Source organism: Lontra canadensis, unplaced genomic scaffold, assembly GCF_010015895.1.
Source record: "Lontra canadensis isolate GAN:19392208 unplaced genomic scaffold, GSC_riverotter_1.0 scaffold58, whole genome shotgun sequence".
Classification (NCBI taxonomy): Eukaryota; Metazoa; Chordata; class Mammalia; order Carnivora; family Mustelidae; genus Lontra; species Lontra canadensis.
In genome coordinates this window covers 8,906,694-8,929,538 of record NW_022631052.1, presented here as the reverse complement: position 1 = coordinate 8,929,538, position 22,845 = coordinate 8,906,694, and the positions used below count along the sequence as shown (strand labels likewise).

Here is a 22,845-nt window from a genome sequence, read left to right as displayed (position 1 = left end):
TACTTCAGGTGTTGCTCAGCTGACTCCTGACAAGCCACTTGGTGCCCACGTCCCACAAAAGCTGGCCATGAAGCTTCGGACGGCAGCAGCTTCTCTTGGCAACTTGAGACTTGGCTTGGCAACCGGCTGGAGAGGGCCTGAGTCGAGGTCTTCGGAAAACAGGGCCTCCTCACACCTCTTCCAGGATGTTGTCTGTCACTGGCTCTGTCATTTTCCAGAGCGGCTCAGCTGCCATCAGAACTCGGGAGGACTTGTTTTTTCCGTGGGTTGGAGAAGTGCTTCTCTGGGTGGGAATGTGCTTTGGAAAGCGCTGGAAGGTAGGCTCATCTCCTTGTCACGTGTGAGCTCTGGGACACTGGCTGGATCGGCCCAAGGTTTTTTTCTCGGAGAGATGCTGTCCTCCCGGTCAGTTAGGCCAGAGGCGCCCAGAGGCTGTTTATACCTGATGTGCCTGAGTGGGAGGGGAGAGCCGGGTTTGGACTCTGGGAATTTTTCCAGTCTTTCACCAAAGCAGCTGGTCCTTAGACTCTCCTGCTGTGGGCGTCATAGTTTGAGCCCTTCACCCCGGTTTGTCCTTGGAGGTCGGACTGGGCTGCCCTCTGTCTCCCCGACTTGGGGTTCAGAATCGTCCTCCTTGTTGCCTGTGTTTTGGGGATTAGAGGAGTGAGTTGCTTCCAGGACACGTGCTCCTTATAGGGGTAGAATCTGATTCTTACGAGCTGTGAAGAGAGGGAAAAACCCTCCTGGTTTCCGTTTCTGTCTGGAAGTAAGTGTGCTTCTCCGTACCTCTTTTTGGCACCTGTCCTACTGTGGGCGTGAAGGAAGGCGCTAACCGTGGACCCGTTCCAGGGCTGTGTGCTCATCCTCGGCGGGCTCTGTCACCTAGGACAAGTCACTTTACCTCTCCCTCCAGTCTCCTTGTCTGAGAAATGGCATCTCTCATGGGGTTCTTGTTGGGAAAATAAGGTCCTATCATATGTAAAATGATCACAGTAGCAGGCATTCGGCAAATATCGACTGTCACTGCTGTCGCCATCCTTATGGCTGCTCCCGTCTGGCACACTTGCTGTTCTTTGGTCAGCTGCTTAGCGTTCAGGTCCATGGCCCCTGTGTACCATTCTCAACTCCAGACGTTCTGAAATACTTTTGTGTTTAACCACTCATCTGGCAGCAGTACCTGACCTGAATGGACGCGTGTGATGTGTAGCCTGATCAGCCCTCTCCCAGTGTCAGGGCTGCTAAGCTCCTCCTGTGTGTGACAGGGGGTGCCCCAGCCCTCACTGGGCTGCGGTATAAGGACTGGTGGGAGGGGGCCGCTGGACCTTCACTGCCGGGAGACGGAGTAGCTTCTGTGGGAGCTGCCCCTTGCCCGACGCAGCTGGTGGCATATAGGTCCAGTGGCCCTCCCCGGTACCAGGGCCGCTGGCCGGGCCACCCTACAGCTGAGGGGGGCCCTGACTGAGTGTGGAGCGGCTCTGTGGGAGCAGCAGGGGCCAGGTGGGGTCGACGAGGACTGATGGGCCACTGGAGCCAGGTCTGGTGTCTCCCTTTCTTCTTCGGAGTTTAGAGCAAGTTGAGGGGGATAAAGATCTAGAGTAGCCGGGCTCCCCTGAATGTTGCAGGGTGCTAGGAAGATAAATTGGCGGGAAGGATCTAAGGTGTCAATACCAAAGGGGGGGTGGTGTGAGATTTTCAGCTCTCTGCAGGGACCACTGCATGCAGAAGAAATGGCTGATGGCGAGGCGTTATTCACGGGAAAGGTGGACTGTGTTTCTTCCTAATGTGGTTATAGGTTTCTAGATAGCCCCTGTGGTGGTGCACGGAGGGGTGTCTGGAAGGAGGACCCTTTGCACTGTTGTGATACAGAGTAACCACACTTCTGGGCCCGCCCGGGAGCTGACAAGAGGGGCTTTTGTTAGGGATCCAGGTGTGGCAGGCAAGTAAAATTAAAAGGCTGGGACCGGACTTGAAATTAATTGGCCGCGAAGGGGCTGTTGTAAGCGTTAGATGCCAACTCAGTCATAATTTGGGATAAGGAGTGCGTCTCCCCGACCGATGAACCGTTTTCCAGCAGACTCCTGCTGCTGGGAAAAGGTGCTTCAGACAACACACACTACCGTCCTGGTCCCTCCCACTTCCAGTCCCAGGTGCACGGGGGACCTAAGCAGAGGGTGTCCCAGGCAGCTGGCCTGGGAGCTCCCCCATGGATCCTGGCTGGCAAGGGGCTCTGAGGCTGCCACCCCAGACAGCAGGACTCTGGGCAGGACCTGTGGCTGACTGGTTCACTGTTCCGCATTTTAGCACTGCTCTTCTGTTCATCTCTGTTTTCTTCTGAGTTGCGGGAAAAGAGCGTTTGGAGCCTGTTTAGAGAAGAGCTCAGAAGCCAAGGCTCCTTAGGCTTTCTGTCTCATTCTGCTAGACTTTGGTTTGCTAAGCATATCCTGTGCTAGGCAATCTTGTCAAAGGACACTGGTGACAAGACATATTTTTTTTAAAGATTTTATTTATTTATTTGACACAGATCACAAGCAGGTAGAGAGGCGGTGGGAGGGGGGGTTCCCCACCGAGCAGAGAGCCCAAGGTGGGACTCGACCCTGAGATCGTGACCCGAGCCAAAGGCAGAGGCTTAACCCACTGAGCCACCAGGCGCCCTGACAAGACACTCTTGATAACTGCCTTCCTGAGCTCTTGTCTCAAAGGGAAGGTCTCTGAGAACACAGCCCATAGGAGGTGCCCAGAACACAGAACAAGGGAGGGCACAGAGGGCTGTCAGAAGAAAGCAGTGTGTAGACTGGGGCCTGCAGAATGATTAGGTCTCAGCCACCTGGAGTAGGGAGGAGGTTTGTGTCCCTGGCCGAGGGGACAGAGGCCTTCCGTGTGGCCCTTTGTGGCCTCATGGGCATGCAGAACCTGGCACGAGGCAGGAATGGGGGTTCCTGTGCTGAGACGTGACGGTGGCGGAAGGATCTTTGAACCAGGACGTGCTCTCAGAAGCAGGGTGTCCTCTGTTCGCTTTCTGAGGCTGCCGGAATGAAGTACCCAAAACGGGGGCGCTTAAAACAGCAGAAACTTATTCTCTCTCAGTTAGGAAGCCAGAAGTCTGAAATCAGGTGCTGGCAGGACTGTGCTCGCTCCTAACACCCCCGGGGGGCAATCCCGCCTTATCTCTTCCAGCCTCTGGGGACTGCTGGCTTCCTTGGCCTGTAGACACTTCCAGTCACACGGCCATCTCCTTCGTGTGTCTCCACACACACTCCCTCCGTTCCTGGGCCCAAACTGCCCCTTTCATAGGGACGCTGGTCCTACAGGAGTAGGGCCCACTGCAGTGACCTTACTTCAGTTGGATCGCTGCTGTAAAGGCCATGCTTCTCCGTAAGACCCGCTGTCCGAGGTCCTGGGGTTGGGAGCGGAACACGAGCCCCAGGCCCCCCGCCGTGGGGTCTGGCCAGCCCTGTGGCCCATCTCACCATCCCGTGTGCTCTCCCGCAGAACCGGGCAGTAGGTCGGCCCAAGGGGAAGCTGGGCCCGGCCTCCGCCGTGAAGTTGGCCGCCAACCGGACGACGGCGGGAGCTCGCCGACGCCGGACGCGATGCCGCAAGTGCGAGGCCTGCCTGCGGACCGAGTGCGGAGAGTGCCACTTCTGCAAGGACATGAAGAAGTTCGGGGGCCCCGGGCGGATGAAGCAGAGCTGTATCATGCGGCAGTGCATCGCGGTGAGTGTGGCAGCCGGGCGCCCCACAGCGCCGGTCCGCGCCCCCAGCGCCCAGTCGCCTGGCCTCTCTCTTAGAGTGGGTGTTGCAGTTGCAGAAACCCCTCAGAGGTGCCCCCTGCAGCAAGAACGGGGGCTCTGAGCCGCGCTGTTTCAGATTCCACATTGCAGGACTGAGGGGCCCCACTTCTCCGTCCTGGGCCCCTTTTTCTTCCTAGGCTGACGGTCCTAGAACTCTTTCCTCCCCTCGGTGGCTGAGTACTTTGAAGTCTCTGCCATTACAGATGTCAGCCTGTACTGTCTGTGACCCCGTTGCCAACATTTATGGTCCAGTTCTTGATGGTTCTAGGCCCTCCCTTCCTTCCTGTCCTGCCTTCAAAGTCAGAGGTCTAGGGGAAAGGTCAGTGCCCCTCCTGAGGGGCCTGCCCGGGATAAAGAGGACTGATTGATGGTGCCCAGGAGCTTGGCCTGCCAGAGAGTCTGGCCAGCGCCTCCGGACCGTCTCACTGCCCCCAGCCTTGCTCCAGGACCTGGCAGTGGATGCAGACTCTGACAACTTGGTGTGGTCCCGGGGTGTCTCTGTGGGTCCGTCCGGCACATACGCACACTCTGCCTTCCACAGGGTGCTGCTGCCGGCCTCGGGGTCCTCCCTGTGGGAACAGTGTGCTCTCTCTGCTCCTGTGGGAAAGCAGGCTTAGCAGGAGGGACGGGATTCCTGGGTGAGCTCCGAGGGCCCAGCCTGGCATCGGGTGCGCCTTTCTCTCTGGCTGTGGCTGCCCCTCTGAGGCCAGGGGCGCCTTCCCCCTTCTCCCTCCACGTATACCGTGTGTTTTTGTTTTCGTTCAGTGGTTTTTTTTCTTTTTTTACTATGGTCAAAAACACAGAACAGAATTAATCGTTTTAACCATTTTTAAGTGTCCAGTGCAGTCCTATTACCTATATACTCATTGTTGTGCAAGTTGATCTCTGGAACCTTTTCATCTTGCCAAATGGAAACCCTATATCCATTGAACAACTCCATTTCCCTTCCCCCAACCCCTGGCAACCACCTTTCTACTTTCTGAGTGTGACTGCTGTAGGTACCTCCCGAAAGTGCTGTTTCTTCTTCTTCTTTTTCAACTGGCTTATTTGTCCGAGCGTAATGCTCTCAAGGTTCATCTATATTGTAGCATGGGTCAGGATTTCCTTTTCTTTTTTTAAAAAAGTAAACTCTGTGCCCAACATGGGACTTGAACTCATGATTCCAAGACCAAGAGTTGCATGCTCTACCAACTGAGCCAGTCAGGATTTCCTTCTTTTTAAAGGCTGAATAATATTCACCATTTGTATATGCTGCGTTTTTGTTACCTGTTCCTCTGTTGATGGATGTTTAAGTTGCTTCCATCTCTTGGCTCTTGTAAATAATCCTGCTGTGAACACAGGGGGGCCCAGTGTCTCTTTGAGGTCCTATTTGAATTCTTTTGGATATATACCCAGAAGGAGGATTGTTGGATAATATGGTAGCTTTTTTTTTTTTTTAAGATTTTATTGATTTAGGGGTGCCTGGTTGGCTCAGTGGGTTAAAGCCTCTGCCTTTGGCTCAGATCATGGTCTCAGGGTCCTGGGATCAAGCCCAGCATCGGGCTCTCTGCTCAGTGGGCAGCCTGCTTCCTTCTCTCTCTGCCTGCCTCTCTGACTACTTGTAATCTCTGTCTATCAAATAAATCAATAAAATCTTTTATTTTTTTAAAAAAGATTTTATTGATTTATTTGAGAGAGACAGATCGCATATGCACACACAAGTGAGGGGAGGGACAGAGGGAAAGAGACAGAGAGAGACTCTCAAGCCGGCTCCACGCTGAGTGCGGAGCCCATCCTGGGGCTTGATCTTATGACTCTGAGATCGTGACCCCAGCCAAAATCAAGAGTCAGATGCTTAACCCAGCTGAACCACCCTGTGTCCCAGTAGCTCTATTTTTAATTATTTTGGGGACCCCCATACTGTTCTCCATAGAGGCTGACCCACCTTACGTTCCCCCCAGCAGGGCACAAGGGTTCCATTTTCTCCACATCTCGCCAACACGTGGTTTTCTGTTGTGCTGGTAGCGGTTACCCGTATGGTTTTGATCTTCATTTCCCTGATGATTGGTGACTTTGAACATCTTTTCATCTTTTTGTGTGTGTTGGCCATAGCTTCTTTGGAGAAAGGTCTTTTTAAGTCCTATGCCCATTTTTTAAATTGGATTGTTTGTGTTTTTGTTACTGAGTTGCCGTTCTGCATGTGTTCTGCATATTAACTCCTCATCACATACACGGTTTCTAAATATCTGCTCCCATTCCATGGGTTGCCTTTTCACTCAGTGGATTATCTCCTTTCCCATATGGTTTTTGTTTTGTTGCTTCTATTTTTGTTACCTGAACCCAGGTCGTTTCAGTGGATTTCAGGAAATTTGGGAGTCCCCTTGAAATTAAATACAGCTTTTTGTCTCTGTGCATGCCTATATATACATTTTTCTGGAGTGAGGGTCCGTGTGACCTGTTGCATTCTGTCCGGATTGAAGGGTTGTTATCTGTAGGGACTGTTGGTTTTGAGAAGACTCGGGCCGTGGGCCATGATCTGTAACTGTCTCTTCCTCTTTAGCCTTGCTCCGCTCCTGCCCCGCATTCTAGGCGCAGGTTCAGAATCTGTCTCTGCTGTCACCGGTGCTTTGCAGCTTTGGTGCCTAGCTCAGTGCCTGGCACAGTGAGTGTTGAAGGAAACCTCACTTTTGTGTGTCTCTCCAGTCTGATGGGAATTCTGGAGCTAACAGTAAATGTGGTCTTGGCCTGACCCTTGGTGTCCTCCTTACTCTTCCTCTAACCTTTCCACTTTGTTGGGACTCTTCCTGCCGTGCTTTACCCACCTCTGACACACGCAGGCCACCTCTCTTCCCTTTCCAGGCCCTTCTCTCTCGATGTGCCAGAGTGTCTCTCTGTGACCAGCCTTCGCCCTGCTTCTCCTTGTGAGACTTCATCCCTTCTCCCTGCTGGCTTGGGCCTGGGTTCCCCTCCTGAGGCTCTGCGGGGCTTTGCCTGTGGTTCTGCCTGCTGATTTCAGAGTCAGTCCCCTACCCTTGCCTACCCCATCACAGACCATCTTCCAGCCACCAGGTGTCCCTCACCCAGCGCCCCCAGCTTTGGGTTTGCTGTGCTCCCCTTCCCCAGCTGGCCTGGCTTGCCCCCTGTTGCTGCACACAACAACAGCTGGACAGCTGGCTTCTCTGTCCCCTGTCACGTGGGTTGGAGGTCTCTTTTGCTTTTCCTGCTCTCCACTGCTCTGCCTGTAGGAGCCCAAATTCCCTGTCCTGGGAGTCTCTGGAAATCAGCTGCTTGCTGCTTCCCAAGGCACTTGCACATGACTTTTCCATGTTTTCCTGGGATTTCAACGTGTTCTGTCTCCCAGACGGCTGAAGGGAACAGGGGCCTTCCTCGTTACTGTTCCCCTTTTGGTTCCTTGCTTCAGGCTTGAGTAGATGTTTCTTAAGTGTCTGTTGAACAAATGATAGCTCTTTTGCCTTTGGTGTTATTTGAACTCAGATGTTTGTGCCATCTTATAGGCTTTTCATTTAGTGGAGCATATATCCCAGCTTACTTGAAGCTTTTCTAATTCAGTGTAATAAAAACTGAGTGTTTCGTCTGGATCCCAGGTACTGGGAGGTGGGTGTGTATAAGGGGACACAGTAAGTGCTGGCGTGCCGGCAAAGGGCTTGCAGCCCAGTCGCTCTGTTCTCCAATGCTTTGGTCTTGGGAACCCTTGAAAATTATGAGGACCCCAAAGAGCTTTGTTGATGTGTATTATTTATTAGTATTACTATATTCGAAATTAAAATGGGGAAGTTTAAAAAAAATACTTTGAGTTCATTGAAAAAAACAGACTTAACGACATTTCAAAGAACTTGTTTTTTCATGAATGACATTTTTATGAGCAATAACTCCACCTCCCAAAACAAAAATGATGAGGAAGAATGGCATTGTTTTACGTTTTTGTAAATCTCTTCGTTTATGTTTGGTTCGTTAGACAAGACCTGCATTTCTTTCATTGTGTCTGGCTCATTCTGTCTCAGTATGTTGTTTTGGAGGAACTGTGTGAGGAAACGCGGCCTCACGCAGATCTGTAGTTAGAAAGGAGGAGGGGTATTATCATAGTTTTCTCAGGTGGTGGTGGGTATCTCTGAGATTCTGCCCGAACTCAACAGGTGGTACTTTCTTAAAGGTTAGTTGCAATGTGGAATCTGAAACTGTATCAATGAACTTTTCATACTGTTACATTAAAATTCATTAGTCTTTCTTGCACCTGGAACAGCTCATTTGCTCACGCATGATGTTACAACATCATTATTTGGGAAACACTGGCTCACTGAGTTATACAGATTTTCCAAATATGGGCACACAGTGTTATACAATGTTTAAAAAAAAAAAAAAGTAATCACATTTGTTAACACCACCACCAATCTCCTTAGAACTAGGTCTTAAACTCTTGGGAAGCTATCCAGTTCACGGCGGCTAATGTCAGTTTTCCAAAATTCTAATTTTTATTTTAAAATCAGAATTTTATCCTCTATAACAAATGCTATATTTTTTTTTTTTCTGGAAGTGACCAGCTCATTTCATCTTTGAGAAATTTGCCAGTACTCTCTCTCTCTCTCTCTTTTTTTTTTTTTTTTAAATCAGTTGTTCTGTCAAATAGAATGATGTCCTATGGAGAAAAGGACCGAGTGAGGTCACAACTTAGTCACGAGTGCCTTTCCTTTAGATAACCATCGTCCTTTGGTATGCCGCAGTAGTGCTTTATGCATACTTATTTTGTCATACAGAACATTAAAAAGATAGGTACTCAAATAATTTTTTAAAAATTAAAAAAAAGCTACGTACTCAAGCATCAGTTTTAATAACATGAGTAGTGTCATCTGCCCCATCAAAGCCCTTCCTCAGTGAGACCTGGTGATCTTGGTCATGAGCGTGTGGCAGTGACAAACCCCGTGCCGCCCTGACAAAGAGTGCCAGAGTTTCACTCACCAGAGCAAATGTCAACATAGTTGGAAAAGGCAGATAACATCTTAGTGTTACTCTGACGATGGTTTTGACCTCGCGGACCTCCCTGGACAGGTGGTGGGGACAGCGCAGCGATAGCGCTGGTGACGCGCACCTCAGTCCCCTGCGGGTCTGGGCGCAGTTCGCGCCCCACCCCCCCCTCAGGTCCTTCCTCGCCCCGGACGCTGGCCCCTGGCCTCCGTATTTCCAGGGAGCCCGCCTGCCCCCTCACTCCCGGACCTCCCTGCTGTATTTTTCTCCATATCCCTTGTCACAACATACACTGTCACTCTTATCTGTCTGCGTCCCTCCACTGAAGGGTGGGCTCGGGATGGCAGAGATTTCTGTCCTGTCCGGTGCCCTTCCCAGCACTGAGTGTCTGGCACACGGAGGCAGCAGCCTGATGACTGTCGGAGTGAATGAGTGAATGGACCACAGGCAGGGCTTGGGCCGGTTCTCTTCTGGCTCCCGGCCTGTGACCTGCTCGCCGCGGCCCCAGCCCCTGCTCACGCAGCTGTGCTCTCTCCGGCTCCTCAGCCTGTGCTGCCGCACACTGCCGTGTGCCTGGTGTGCGGCGAGGCAGGGAAGGAAGACACGGTGGAAGAGGAAGAAGGAAAATTTAACCTCATGCTCATGGAGTGCTCCATCTGCAATGAAATCATCCACCCTGGATGCCTTAAGGTGAGCAGTCCCAGGGGGCCTCTGGCTGTGCCGCTCAGCGCCCCCCACTGAGGGCCGGGGGGGGCTGCTGATGCTGGGGGGCCGGCGAGCTTCCTACCGCAAAGGACCTCCACGTCTGCAGGGCTCTGTGTGTCATATAATGCGCTGAGGCCCAGAAGGGTCTGGAGTAGTTCAGACCTCCCCCACCCGTGTCTTCAAGGGAAAAAACACACATCCCCCACCTCCCCCAGAACCACAGACAGTTCCCAGAGTCTTGCCCCCAAACCAGAGGGAGAGGCTGGGTGGTTGTGCCGCTTGCTGGAATCCTGGCTCGGGCTTTCTGGGAGAACAAGGCCCAGGCCAGGGGAGGGCGGGTCCTGTAACAACAGGTGCTTGCGTTAGTGTTGCTGTGTGCCAAGAACCTGCTGCCTTGGTGTGCCCGGGGCAGGCTGCCTTCCTGTGGGGACCACATGCTCTGCCTGCCTGTCTTAGGCAACAGGTTCCACTGCTGAAGGGAAGAGACTGTTCTGGGCTCTCCGCAGAGAATGTCCTCATGCCTGGCACCTCCCCGTCATCCCCGGTGTCAGCCTATGTGTATCTGTGTGTCCTGGCAAGATGGAGGTCTGCCTGCCCCAGATGTTACCTCAGCTCTGAAATGTGTCCATTCCTCCGTGGCGGTAGTAGGGGTTTGTCTCAAGGTTCCTCCTCCCGCACACACCTCCCACTCTGAAGGCCGCACTGGGATTTTCCCTGCCTTTGGAAGTCAGACCTTCATGGCTTAGTTGCCTGGTGATTTTGGTCTCCCGGGTCAGAGACAGTGCCTCGGAGCTGCTCACACTCAGCACCCAGGACAGTGCTACTCGATGACTGAACAGCTGGTGGGGTCGTTTCTGGGGGCTGCCAGGCCCTGAGCCAATCGTTTTACCGAGGTTATCTCACTGAACTGCAGAGTGGCTGTGGGACAGGTACGGTCCGTTTTATGGTCGAGGGCACTGGCCCACGGAGATGGAGTGATTTGCCCACGATCACTGAGCTAGTAAGAGGCAAAGTTAGGATTTGACCGCTGGCCAGAATCCAGAGCCGCCTGTCTTAGTCACCTTTGTTTGCTCTTGGTCAGGGATGGGCTAGAAATACCATTTGGGAGGGGGCTGTTGCTGCTGCTGGCAGGTGTGGCATCTTCTGCCCGGTCCCTGCCTGCCGACTGGCATGTGTCCTTTGCAGATTAAGGAATCAGAGGGCGTAGTCAACGATGAGCTTCCAAACTGCTGGGAGTGTCCAAAGTGTAACCACGCCGGCAAGACCGGGAAAGTGAGTGTCGGGCTCCAAGTCCCAGGGGTCAGCCTGGGAGGGGCGGGCCTTGGCCTTGCCAGATGCACCCTGTCCCTGCATTGTCGGCCAGTGAGGTGCTGCCGGTTCCCAGAGTGGGGCAAGTCCAAAGATATACAGTGGGTTTTTTCCTTCTCTCTTTTTGGCCTACAAGCAAAAGCGTGGCCCTGGCTTTAAGTATGCCTCCAACCTGCCCGGCTCCCTGCTCAAGGAGCAGAAGATGAACCGGGACAACAAGGAAGGGCAGGAGCCTGCCAAGCGGAGGAGTGAGTGTGAGGAGGCGCCTCGGCGCAGGTCAGACGAACACCCCAAGAGGGTACCCCCGGACGGCATCCTGCGCCGAAAGTCGGACGACGTGCACCTGAGGAGGAAGCGGAAATACGAGAAGCCCCAAGAGCTGAGTGGACGCAAGCGAGTACGCACTGGGAGGAGCGGGCAGCGAGGGGTGGCCTGGCTGGTCCCGGGTGTGGGGTGCACGGGCGGGGGCGGGACGGGCAGCGGGGACAACTCGGGGGCCTGGCCTCTGGCTGCCCTGAGCAGGTCACATAAGTCCTGAGAGCCCGGCCCAAAGAAAGGAGGGGGAAACCAGCGAGTCACTCCTCTTCCCACCCCCTTTAGGCCTCGACGCTTCAAACGTCCCCCGGTTCCTCCTCTCACCTCTCGCCGAGGCCCCCTCTAGGCAGCAGCCTCAGCCCCTGGTGGAGATCCAGTCTCACTTACTTCCAGCAGCAGGTGCTCCCACGTCGCCCCGCCCTCCTGAGGTCCTGGGGACTTGTGAGTCCCGGGCCAACCCCTCCCCCCCCCCCCCCCCCCCCCCGGCCGCTCCCTCATTCCCCCCTCCTCTGGGTCCTCCAGCCCATTGCCGTGGCCGCTCCGAGGCATCTGTGCGCCGCAGCGTCCCAGGCCCCAGTCCCGGATGGCTGGCTCGTGCTTCTGGCGTGGGGCCTGGGAAGCTGAGGCTGCTGCGGGGAAACTCTGTGGGTCTGGGAACCTCGGAGGATTCTGGCGGCCAGCTCCGCCCACCTGCCCTTCCCACTTCGGCCACGAGGTGGCGCCTGGTTGTCTTCCCAGCTACAGCCATTAAGGCTCTGCTGGGAACCCCGCAGGCCCAGCCTCCAGGACTGGCTCCCAGGGCCAAGTCCGACCTCAGTGGGCCAGTGTACATCTCAGGGTCTGTCCGAGGGTGGGAGGTCAGTTGGGTGGGAACAGCTTGACCATGCTTATCCCCTTCCAACTTCTCTCTTAAAAGCAGCAGGCAGGGCCCACCGTCTTTCAGTCACAGTAGATGGGATTTGCGGGGAAGGTGATTCTCCAGCCCCTACTCTAGAGACTGTGGACTCATGGTGGGGTTGGGGGTAGAGGGGACCAAATCCCATGAACCCTGGGAGCAAGATCTACATGCTTTTTTTCCTGTGACAGCTAAAACCTGGCAAAGAAGATAAGCTTTTCAGGAAAAAGGTACCGTCTTCCATTCTCCTGTCTTCCCCTCCCCCCACGCCTGCCCTTGTGTCAGTGGGTGCTGCGGGGGAGGGTGGAGAGGCCTGGGTGGGTACAGTCCTGAGCCTAGGGGCTTAGCTGCCCTTGCTCCCCCTCCTCCCTCAGCGGCGGTCTTGGAAGAACGCGGAGGACCGGATGGCTCTTGCCAACAAGCCTCTGCGGCGCTTCAAGCAGGAGCCAGAGGATGACCTCCCTGAGGCGCCCCCCAAGGCCCGGGAAAGCGACCACTCCCGCTCCAGCTCCCCCACGGCGGGGCCCAGCACCGAGGGGGCAGAGGGCCCCGAGGAGAAGAAAAAGGTAAAGATACGCAGGAAAAGGCGGCCTCCCACCAAGGAGCTGAGCAAGGAGCTGAGCAAGGAGCTGAACCAAGAGATCCAGAAGACAGAGAACAGCCTGGCCAACGAGAACCACCAGCCCATCAAGTCAGAGCCCGAGAGTGAGAGCGAGGAGCCCAAGCGGCCCCTGGGCCTCTGCGAGCGCCCCCACCGCTTCAGCAAGGGGCTCACTGGCCCTCCCCGGGAGCTGCGGCACCAGCTGGGGCCCGGCCTACGCAGCCCACCCCGTGTCATCTCCCGGCCCCCTCCCTCCGTGTCCCCGCCCAAGTGCATCCAGATGGAGCGGCACGTGATTCGGCCACCCCCCATCAGCCCCCCACCTGACTCACTGCCCCTGGATGATGGGGCGGCCCATGTCATGCACAGGGAGGTGTGGATGGCCGTCTTCAGCTACCTCAGCCACCAAGACTTGTGTGTCTGCATGCGGGTCTGCAGGACCTGGAACCGCTGGTGAGGGGCGCTGGCAGAGCTTGGCTGGGGAGGCAGCGAGGGACTGGCCCAGTGTCGGGCTCCAGGCTCAGGCTTAGACTAGACCAGGAATGGCACATGTGTGGTATGTGTCCCCACTTTAGTCCCTCGTGATGATCTTTCTTTACTTCTAAGCTCAGTCCAGCTTAATTCTTCTCAAAGAGTTCCAGGTGGTTACAACAACCTGGTCATGCTGGTCTTGTCAGAAGAGATGAGCGGTAGTTGATTGCCTGGTTCAGCTCTAGGAGGATGAGCTAAGAACCAGGTGGAGTCCTTGTCCTTGAAGAGGTAGCCCAGGTTCAAAGCAAGGGTTCCAGTTACTGATCTTAACTTCAGCTTTGGTATTTCTTAGCTTTCTGGCCTTTACCAGGTTACTTACCTTCACCTATAAAAGGACATCAAAGGATGTCTGCCTAGAGCGTTGTTGTGGGAACTGGCCTGTAGGGGGGTAGTAGAGCTCCCAGTAAATACTTCATGGAGAGCAGGTCCTGGCATCTTTGTGGGGGCCTGTTGCAGTCAGAGCAGAGGAGCCCAGGTGTGGGCAGGATAGGCGTTAAACAAAGGATCCAGAGGGTGGAGTTAGGGAGTCCCCTCCCACCCCCAAACTTGGTCGTGGGGGGAGTTGCCACAGCCTCGCAGGGGGCTCATGCCCTCTGCTGGGCCTGGCCCCCAGGTGCTGCGACAAGCGGTTGTGGACCCGCATCGATCTGAACCACTGCAAGTCCGTCACACCCCTGATGCTGAGCGGCATCATCCGGCGGCAGCCTGTCTCCCTGGACCTCAGCTGGACCAATATCTCCAAGAAACAGCTGAGCTGGCTCATCAACCGGTTGCCGGGTGAGCACTGCGCCAGGGACCCCAGAGGTGCCGTGGTGGGGGCTGGGCTGCTTCTCCTCACCTGCCCCCTCTGTCCCCCAGGGCTCCGAGACCTGGTGCTGTCAGGCTGCTCATGGATCGCGGTCTCAGCTCTCTGTAGCTCTAGCTGTCCACTGCTCCGGACCCTGGATGTCCAGTGGGTAGAAGGACTAAAGGATGCCCAGATGCGGGATCTCCTGTCCCCACCCACAGATAACAGGCCAGGTGAGTGGCCAGGCCCATGCTGTGCCCCGGGGGTGGGGGTGCCCAAGGGGGTCAGCTTGGAGGCGGCGTGACCAGGCTGTGCTGTTGGATATGGTTTTCACCACAGCCCCCGCCCCCACCCGGTGCATGTGTTCTCAAGCCTTTATGGTCTCAGCCATTTTCCAGAAGATGCAGAGATTGTCCCGGCTGATGTGCTCTCGGGCACCTTCAGGCGTAGAAATGATGCGTGAGAGCAGAGGCTTCTTTGTACACCCGAGACTCCACTGGGGGGTCTTGGCATGCATCTGACCGCTTCTCTGTTCGTTTGTACTTTGTTGGCTTTAAGCCTCCATGAGCACAGGGGTCAGTGTAGTTAGAGACGAGCTCCTAAGAGGGAGCCTTCCTGGGCCAGGTTGCGAGGCTCATTACTCCCCGCCTGGCGCTCACCCGAAAAAGTGCTGTGACCCGGAGATGCCGTGCTGGCCTGCTCGGATGGGCCGAGTACTGCGGGGTAGAATGTGGGCTGTATTTCCAAATGTTCTGATTTTTCAGGACTGCAGAAGCGTGAGATTGGCTGTGGAATCTTTGGATTTTTAAATGTAGGAACCAGTTTGGGGAAACACTCACTGGCCAAGTGAATCCTAAGTGCGATGTGTGGCTGGTCAGTCTTCCCGTGTTAGGTCAGTGTGAGCAGATCTCCCCCATCGGGTCCACATGCTGCCTCTCTCCTTCCTGACCCCTCAGGTCAGATGGACAACCGGAGCAAGCTCCGGAACATTGTGGAGCTGCGTCTAGCGGGCCTGGATATCACGGACGCCTCCCTGCGGCTCATCATCCGCCACATGCCCCTGCTCTCCAAGCTCCACCTTAGTTACTGTAATCACGTGACCGACCAATCCATCAACCTGCTCACTGCCGTGGGCACCACCACCCGAGACTCCTTAACTGAAATCAACCTATCAGGTCAGTTGGGGGCACCCTGCAGCCTCGGCCTGGGGCCCTGGGGGACAGGCTGGGACCTTCACAGTTGTGGGGAAATACTTTGTGTGCCGGCTCTCGGAGGGTCCTGGCCTGAGGGGGAGGACAGATCTGTAAAGACGACAGACACACGGCCAAGGCTAGAGGAGAAACATGAAACACAGCAGTTATTGCCAGATTGGTAGTACTTGCTGACAAAAAAATGATGCTGGTAGCAGCCAGAGCAGAGCGCCGTGGTTCCTGACCCAGAATACTGGCTTGCGGAGCTTCTCTGGGGTGGTGCGGACAAGCCAGCTTGCGCCGCAGGGAGGGGAGCAGGGCAGCGGCGGGCGGGGAGGCTGGGCAGGCTTGGACCGATGAGGTAGCTTGGTTTCTGCTGCTGTTGTCTGTATTTCGTGCTCCCCGCCTGACCCGCTATGGGGGGCCTCCTGGAGGGGAGAAAACTCTCCGGCTGGTGCTGCTGGGGTTCTGCATCTGCAGGATCCTCGGTCCACGTGCTGGTGGGGCTGGAGTGAGTTTGGAAGGCCCTGGGATGTGACCGGTGGCGAGGTGGACAGAGAGCACGGCCCATCTCCGCCCAGCTCGACCAGTTCTGATCTCGTTGCTTAGGATGTCAGATTGTGTATGTTAAGACACAAAACCTAAAAAAAAAAACAACATTTTTTTTCCTCCAGAAATTAACTAATAAAGGACACCTTCACTTCACGCTTGGTAGACACACACCTTCCTGCCAACTGGGCCACATTTGAGGATGAATGGGGAGGTTTGAGAATTTGGAGAATTTAGAGAGTTCTCTACCTAGGAAGCCATTCCTCCTCCTCAGGGAGTTTTGGTGGCAAGGGCTGCCCACCCTGTGGAAACAGAGAAGAGGGAGCCCTGCTGGGCTGAGGATCCCAGCTCCAGGCTCCGCTCGTGGTCTCACACGGATGCTGGAGCTGCCCTGCGGAGGAGGGCCTAGATGGCTCTTGCTCTAGTCCTGGGTGGGGCTGGGTGCTGTGGTGACTCTTTACTAGAAGTTCCGCCGTACATGCGGCAGAGATCCCAGGGTAAGCCCTCCCCTGCAGTGCCGGTCCAGGCCATGCTTGCGCATGTAGAAACCCGCTTCTGCATTTGTTTTTCCACGAAGGTCCTCGCTTCCTCTCAGTAGAGAGATCGCTGCGTTCTGCTTAAGAGCTCTGCTGTACATGGAGGCAAACCTCTACAGCCGGTCTCTTTTAGGTTCGTTTTTTTTGTGTTGTTTTTTTTTTAAGATTTTATTTTTATCTATTTGACAGAGAATGAGCACAAGCACGGGGAGAGACAGGCAGAGGAAGCAGCAGACTCTTTGCTGAGCAAGGAGCCCAGTGTGGGGGGTCAATCCCAGGACCCTGACATCATGACCCGAGTGGGAGGCAGTTGCTTAACTGAGCCGCCCAGGTGCCCCAGATTCGTTTCTTTTTAAGGAGTTTCCCCTTGGGGCGCCTGGGTGGCTCAGTGGGTTAAAGCCTCTGCCTTTGGCTTAGGTCATGATCCCAGGGTCCTGGGATCGAGCCCCGCATTGGGCTCTCTGCTCAGCAGGAATCCTGCTTCCTCCTCTCTCCCTGCCTGCCTCTCTGCCTACTTGTGATCTCTATCTGATAAATAAATCTTAAAAAAGGAAAAAAAAAGACTTAATTTAAAAAAAAGTTTTCCCTTGCCATTAGTATAACTAATGATAAAAATAACTCTGTGGGGGCGCCTGGGTGGCTCAGTGGATTAAAGCCTCTGCCTTCAGCTCGGGTCATGATCCCAAGGTCCTGGGATCGAGCCCCGCATCGGGCTCTCTGCTCAGCAGGGAGTCTGCTTCCTCCCTTTCTCCCTGCCTGCCTCTCTGCCTACTTGTGATCTCTGTCTGTCAAATAAATAAATAAATAAATAAATAAATAAATAACTCTGTGGCACAAAATAGATGACAGTGGACATGCCTCAGGATCCATGAACTTGAAGGATCTGCTCTAGGGACAGAGTGAAGTCAGTGTTCCAGCTTTTGTTACTCAGCCTGAATTTGAGGCCAGTCCTTCCCTTCTCTTCCCCTGATTCTCACCGCTGTCTCCCTACTCCCTCCGCACTCCCCAGCTTAAATTCTTTCTTCCAGAGTCTCTGTACTTCCACAGAGCAAGCCTGCGTTACTATTTCTTGATTTTCTTTTTCCACTCGGGCATTCTGTGCTTATTAGCTTGCTGTGTAGAACACAAGGATTACTACTACTCTTACATCTTCCCCCTCCCCTTATCTTTCCAATTGACAGTTAAGTCTGTTTTTATGGCCACAGAAGGACTGTCCACTGTTGTGCTAAATAGTGTAAGTACATTTCCGTTCTTGCACACATTTTTTTCCCCTGGAGTTAATGGCCTCTTTTTCCCTTAGTCTCCAGGCAGACTCTGCACCAGACTCGAGTACTGTTCTGCCCCCACACAGACCCCTCTGGCCCCTACCAGTTTTTGCAGCCTCCCTTCTGGATTTGCTTTCTTCCAGACTCCTGCCTGCTGTCCCAGCTGTCAGCCTGAGACAGTGTCCCACTGCCATCCTGGAAATTTTCTTGGTCTGCGTGTTATGTAGGGTCGTAACCCACATTTTTTCTTGGCTTCTCTGGTTTCATGGAGGACATGTAGACATTGATTATTCCCTCACATAGGTAGCTCAGCTGGATCTGGGAACCATGTTTTTACAGAAGGTTGGGAGGCATTGCTCCTTTTTCTTTGCCTTCCAGAGTCTAATCCAGAACCATTTGATACTTCTTCCTTCAGTGAGTATATTCTCTAATCTGAAGTTTGTCAGGACGTTTTCTTTGTTTCTTGTTTTCTGTAATTTTTTTTTTTAAGATTTTATTTATTTGCCAGAGAGAGAGTGCGCACAAGCAGGCAGAGGCAGAGAGAGAGAGGCGGGCTCCCCACTGAGCAAGGAGCCCAGTGTGGGACTCGATCCCAGAACCCTGGGATCATGACCCAAGCTGAAGACAGTGGCCCAACAGACTGAGCCACCCAGGCGTCTCATCTGTAATTTTTTGTTTTTTTAAAGATTTTGTTTGAGAGAGCAAAGGAGGAAGGGGAGAGGGAGAGGGAGAAACAGACTCCTCGCTGCGCAGGGATCCCAATGTAGGGCTCCATTTGGGGACCCTGAGTTCATGACCTGAGCTGAAGGCAGAGGCTTAACCAACTGAGCCACCCAGCCGCCCCTGGTAGTTTTTGATGATGAGCCTTCATCTGAATCTCTTCTTCCAGGACACTCACACTTTCAATCTAGAAACAAATGTTCTTCAGTTCTGGGAAATTTCCTTTAATTATTTCTTAATTTCCTTTTCTTCTGTTGTTTTTTTTTTTTTTTTTTTTGGTTTTGTTTTTGTTTTTGTTTTTAATTAGTACTCTGATACCTTTTTTTCTTCCTGTTTTCCATCTTTGTATCATCTTTTTTCTTGCTTTTCTGGGAGTTTTCTCCCACTTTATCACACAGTTCATACAGTGTTTGTTTTTTAAGATTTTATTTTTTATTTCAGGGAGAGAACAAGTGTGGGGAGGAGCAGAGGGAGAGGGACAGATTCCCCACTGAGCACGAGCCCAGTGCGGGGCTCGATCCCACGACGCTAAGATCATGAGGACCTGAGTCAAACCGAGAGTCAGATACCTAACTGACTGAGCCACTCACGCGCCCTGTTTTTTTTTATTGCTGCTATTAATGTAGGTCCAAACCAGCCAAAACATGGGCAGCTTCATATGGTTCAACCTCTATTTTTAATTTTAGAGCTTTCTTTTATTCGCTGAACTCATACCCTCCTGCCCCCCCATCCCCTCCCATCTTCCGCCCTCTCCTCCTCTTTGTACTCGTGTAAAGAGGCCTGCTCCCGTTCCTGTTTCTTAGATCCATCCTGAAGATATTGTTTTATTTTTTTTCTCCCTGCGTATACTTTTTCCTTCAGACACAGCCAGTGGCCCTCTTGAGACATCCTCCTCGGATTTAGTGTCAGGGCGCGCTTGTCCACTCGGGGGCGTTCGGAGGCTGTGGACATCAGTGTGTGGTCAGCATGGGTTGGTTTTTTTGCGGGGGGGGGGGGGGGGGGGCAGATGTGAGATCTTCCAGACTTTTCTCCTGAGCTGGTCAGGGCTGCCAAAAGTATTCTCCTTGACCTCCCAACTGGAGGGTGCAGGCTAGGCTGCCCGGTGTCGTAGGGCCTGGCAAGGGAAGGAGGCTGGGGGATCTCAACAGTCCGCAGGTAATTGTTCCCGTAGACCCTGATTTTGGCTGGGTGCCCCAGCCTGCTGTGCCAGGTGATGCCCAGACCAGAGACGTTCTCTCTCACCATCAGAGACTGAAACTCTAGTCTTCTGCAGCTGCGGAGGGACTCTGACCCCTTCTTCAGCTCCATTTCCTGTGATTGCTGCTTCCGTTACCAGAACCTGAGGGTGTTTATAGAGTAAATCTGCTTCTCTGCTTTCCCTTCAGCCTTCATTTTTTAGTTTAGGTTTAGCTTTCTCAAATCTACTGAACTGTTCTCCCTTCTCCAGCTTCCAAAGCTGAAAAAAAAAATTGTGATAAGATATGTAACATAAAATTTACCATTTAACAGGTCACTAGCATTTAAGTGCATTTATGTTGTTGTGTAACCGCCACCACCATCCATGTCCAGAACCTCCTCTTCACCCCATCAGAAGCTCTACCTACAAAGTAACTCCCCATTCCTCCTGCTCCCCGCCCCTCACAATACACACACTGTTTGTGTGAACTTGACTTCAGGGACCTTATGAAAGTGTAATTACGTCATAGTGTTTTGTTGAGAGGCTTATTAATGTTCTCAAGGTTCATCCATGTTCTGTCATAGGTCACAGTTTCCTTCCTCTTTAAAGCTGAATGGTGTTCCATTCTGTGTATACCAAATTTCCTTCATTCATTTATCAGTGGACAGTTGGCTTGCTTCTCCCTTCTGGCTATCGCGAATAATGCTGCTAGGAGAACATGGGGGGACAAATCCCTGTGTAAGTCCCTGTTCTCGGTTCTTAGGCGCATATACCCAGCAGTGGACAAGCTGAATCATATGGTAATTCTAGGTGTTTTTTTTTGAGAAACTGCTGTATTTTTTCCCATAGCTGCTGCACAGTTAAATTCCTACTGACACAAGGGTCCCATTTTCTCCACATTTTTGCGTATCTTTTTTTTTTTTTAGAGCCGTTTTAATGGGTAAGAAGTACTCAACGTGGATTTGAAATATGTATTATTATTTTATTTATTTTTATTTTAAAGATTTCATTTATTTGACAGACGGAGATCACAAGTAGGCAGAGAGAGAGGAGGAAGCAGACTCCCCGCTGGGCATAGCGCCTGATGTGGGGCTTGATCCCAGGACCCTAGGATCATGACCTGAGCCAAAGGCAGAGGCTTTAACCCACTGAGCCACCCAGGTGCCCCTGAAATATGTATTATTTTAAGCAGTCACACAAGTCGCATGCCCTACTGACTGAGCCAGCCAGGCGCCCCTCAATGTGGTTTTGATCTGCATTTTGATCTGCATTTCCCTAGTGATGTTGAGCATCTTTTTGTTTATTTTCTATTTATCTATCATCTTTGGGGAATGTCTCTTCATGTCCTTTTCCCATTTTTTAATTAGCTAGGTTGTGGGGTTTTTTGGTTGTTGAGTTGTAGTTGTTTTGTTTTTGAGAGAGCACGAGCACAAACCGGGGGTGGGGGATGGGCGGAAGCAGAGAGTATCCCAGGCAAGCTCCATGCTCAGTAGAGAGCCCAACGCAGGGCTCCCATCTCACCACCGAGATGACTGACCTGAGCTGAAATCAAGAGCTAGACGCCTGACTGAACCACCCAGGCACCCCAAGTTGTAGGAGTTCTTTATATAGACTCTGGATATCAATCCCTTATCAGATACAGGATTTGCAGATACTTCTGCCCATCTTGTGTGTTGGACTTTCACTCTCTTATGACCTTTGCATAAATGTTTTTAACTTTGATTTAGTTCAGACTGTTTATGCTTTTGGTGTGATGTTAAGAAACCACTGATATGGGGCGCCTGGGTGGCTCAGTGGGTTAAGCCTCTGCCTTTGGTTCAAGTCATGATCCCAGGGTCCTGGGATCAAGTCCTACATCAGGCTCTCTGCTCAGCAGAGAGCCTGCTTCCCTTCCTCTCTCTCTGCCTGCCTCTCTGCCTACTTGTGATCTCTGTCAAATAAATAAATAAAATCTTTAAGAAAAAAAAAAAAGAAAAAAAGAAACCACTGACAAATTCAGGGGCACCTGGTTGGCTCGGTCAGTTAAGTGTTTGCCTTCAGTTCCAGTCATGATCCCAGGGTCCTGAGATGAAGCCCTGGCTTAGTGGGGAGACTGCTTCTTCCCCTGCCCCTGCCTCCACTCCCCTGCTCGTGCTCTCCAAATCTTTAAAAAAAGAACAAAGAAAGAAACCGTTGACAAATCCAACGTCCTATAGTTTTAGGTCTAAATAATTTTGAGTTAACTTTGTGTATGGTGTGAGGTAGAAGGTCTGATTTTCCCAGCAGCGTTTGTTCAAAAGTTTGTCTTTTACCCACTAAGTGGTTGTGGCACCCTGTCAGAAATCTCTGAAGATTCAGGGGTTTAATTTCTGTCTGGGGTTTCGGTTCCGTTCTCTTCATCTGCATGACCTTAATGTCAGTAAGACATGCTGTAGTGAGTCAGGAGGTGTGAGTCCTCCAATTTTGTTTTCTAGACTGTGTTGATAATTTAGGATCCCTTACACTTTTCCCTGAATCTGAGGATGGATTTCTCAATTTCTGCAAAAAAAAAGTTGGTATTTTATAGCAACTTCATTGAATCTGTAGCTTGCTTTGAACAGTGTTGACATTTGAACAATACTAAGTCTTCCCATGAATATGGGGCAGCTCTCCATTTATATCTTTAAATTCTTAAAGCACTTTTTTAGTTTTCAGTGAGTTACAAAGTGAGTTACAAAATTACTTTCTCGGTTAAACTATAAGTATTTTATTTTGTTCTTTTTGATGCTACTGTAAGTGGAATTGTTAATTTTCTGATTGTTCATTGCTAGTGTACAAAAATGCAACTGATTTTTGTGTGTTTATTTTGTATCCTGCAACTTGGCTAAACTCGTTTACTTCTTTATGCCACCTCCAAACCTGGCACTTGGACAGTCATGAGGCCTGCACTAGGGCTGTCAGTATTTTGACAGTTTGCCTGTACGGTTTTCATTCCCACTCACCTGAATGGAGAAGTGAAAGTGCAGATGCTAGTGAGGACAGAGGGCTCAGGCTGAACACCACTGAGATGAAGGAAATCTACCTGCCGGGTGGGGGCGCTCTCTGAGCCTCCCCTGGCTGCTAACTGGCACCGAGGCCAATCGACTGTGGCTGCAGCTCTAAAACAAAAAAGGGTGGTAAAGGCAAAGTAGAAATTCACAAGAGCAGGGGCAGAAGAGTGTGTCTCTAAGTGAGGGCATGATGAAAGACTCCGAATTCTGGGTTTGCTCGTTGTCAGCAGAATCTCACCAGCCTTGGTAGTAGCTTGGTCTTCACGGGTTTCCGGTAAGCATTTAGCAAGGGGCGCGCAAGCCTGCTCTGCCTCACTTGAAAGCCCCAGTGCCTGTATGGGCCAAGAGTGAGAACATACAGATGTTCTCACTCTCACCCTTTGCTTATTCCCTACGGATCAGTTTGGGGAGCGGTGTGGGGGCAGGGGGGGGAGCAGATAAGTGCACCATCACGTAGATAGGGAGGTATTTTATCAACCATAAATTAGATGGGAAAAACAAGCTATTT

At 52.3% G+C, this 22,845-nt stretch overlaps 1 protein-coding gene across 1 annotated transcript in view; it reads left to right on the top strand.

The window, feature by feature from the left end:
* KDM2B (lysine demethylase 2B) overlaps positions 1-22,845 on the top strand; it is a 121,990-nt gene that overhangs the window by 98,633 nt on the left and 512 nt on the right. Inside the window, 10 exon segments of the mRNA XM_032876342.1 lie at positions 3,490-3,714; positions 9,297-9,440; positions 10,641-10,727; positions 10,900-11,160; positions 11,364-11,477; positions 12,165-12,203; positions 12,348-13,027; positions 13,719-13,882; positions 13,964-14,125; positions 14,849-15,067. Coding sequence (XP_032732233.1) covers positions 3,490-3,714; positions 9,297-9,440; positions 10,641-10,727; positions 10,900-11,160; positions 11,364-11,477; positions 12,165-12,203; positions 12,348-13,027; positions 13,719-13,882; positions 13,964-14,125; positions 14,849-15,067 — 2,095 coding nt within the window.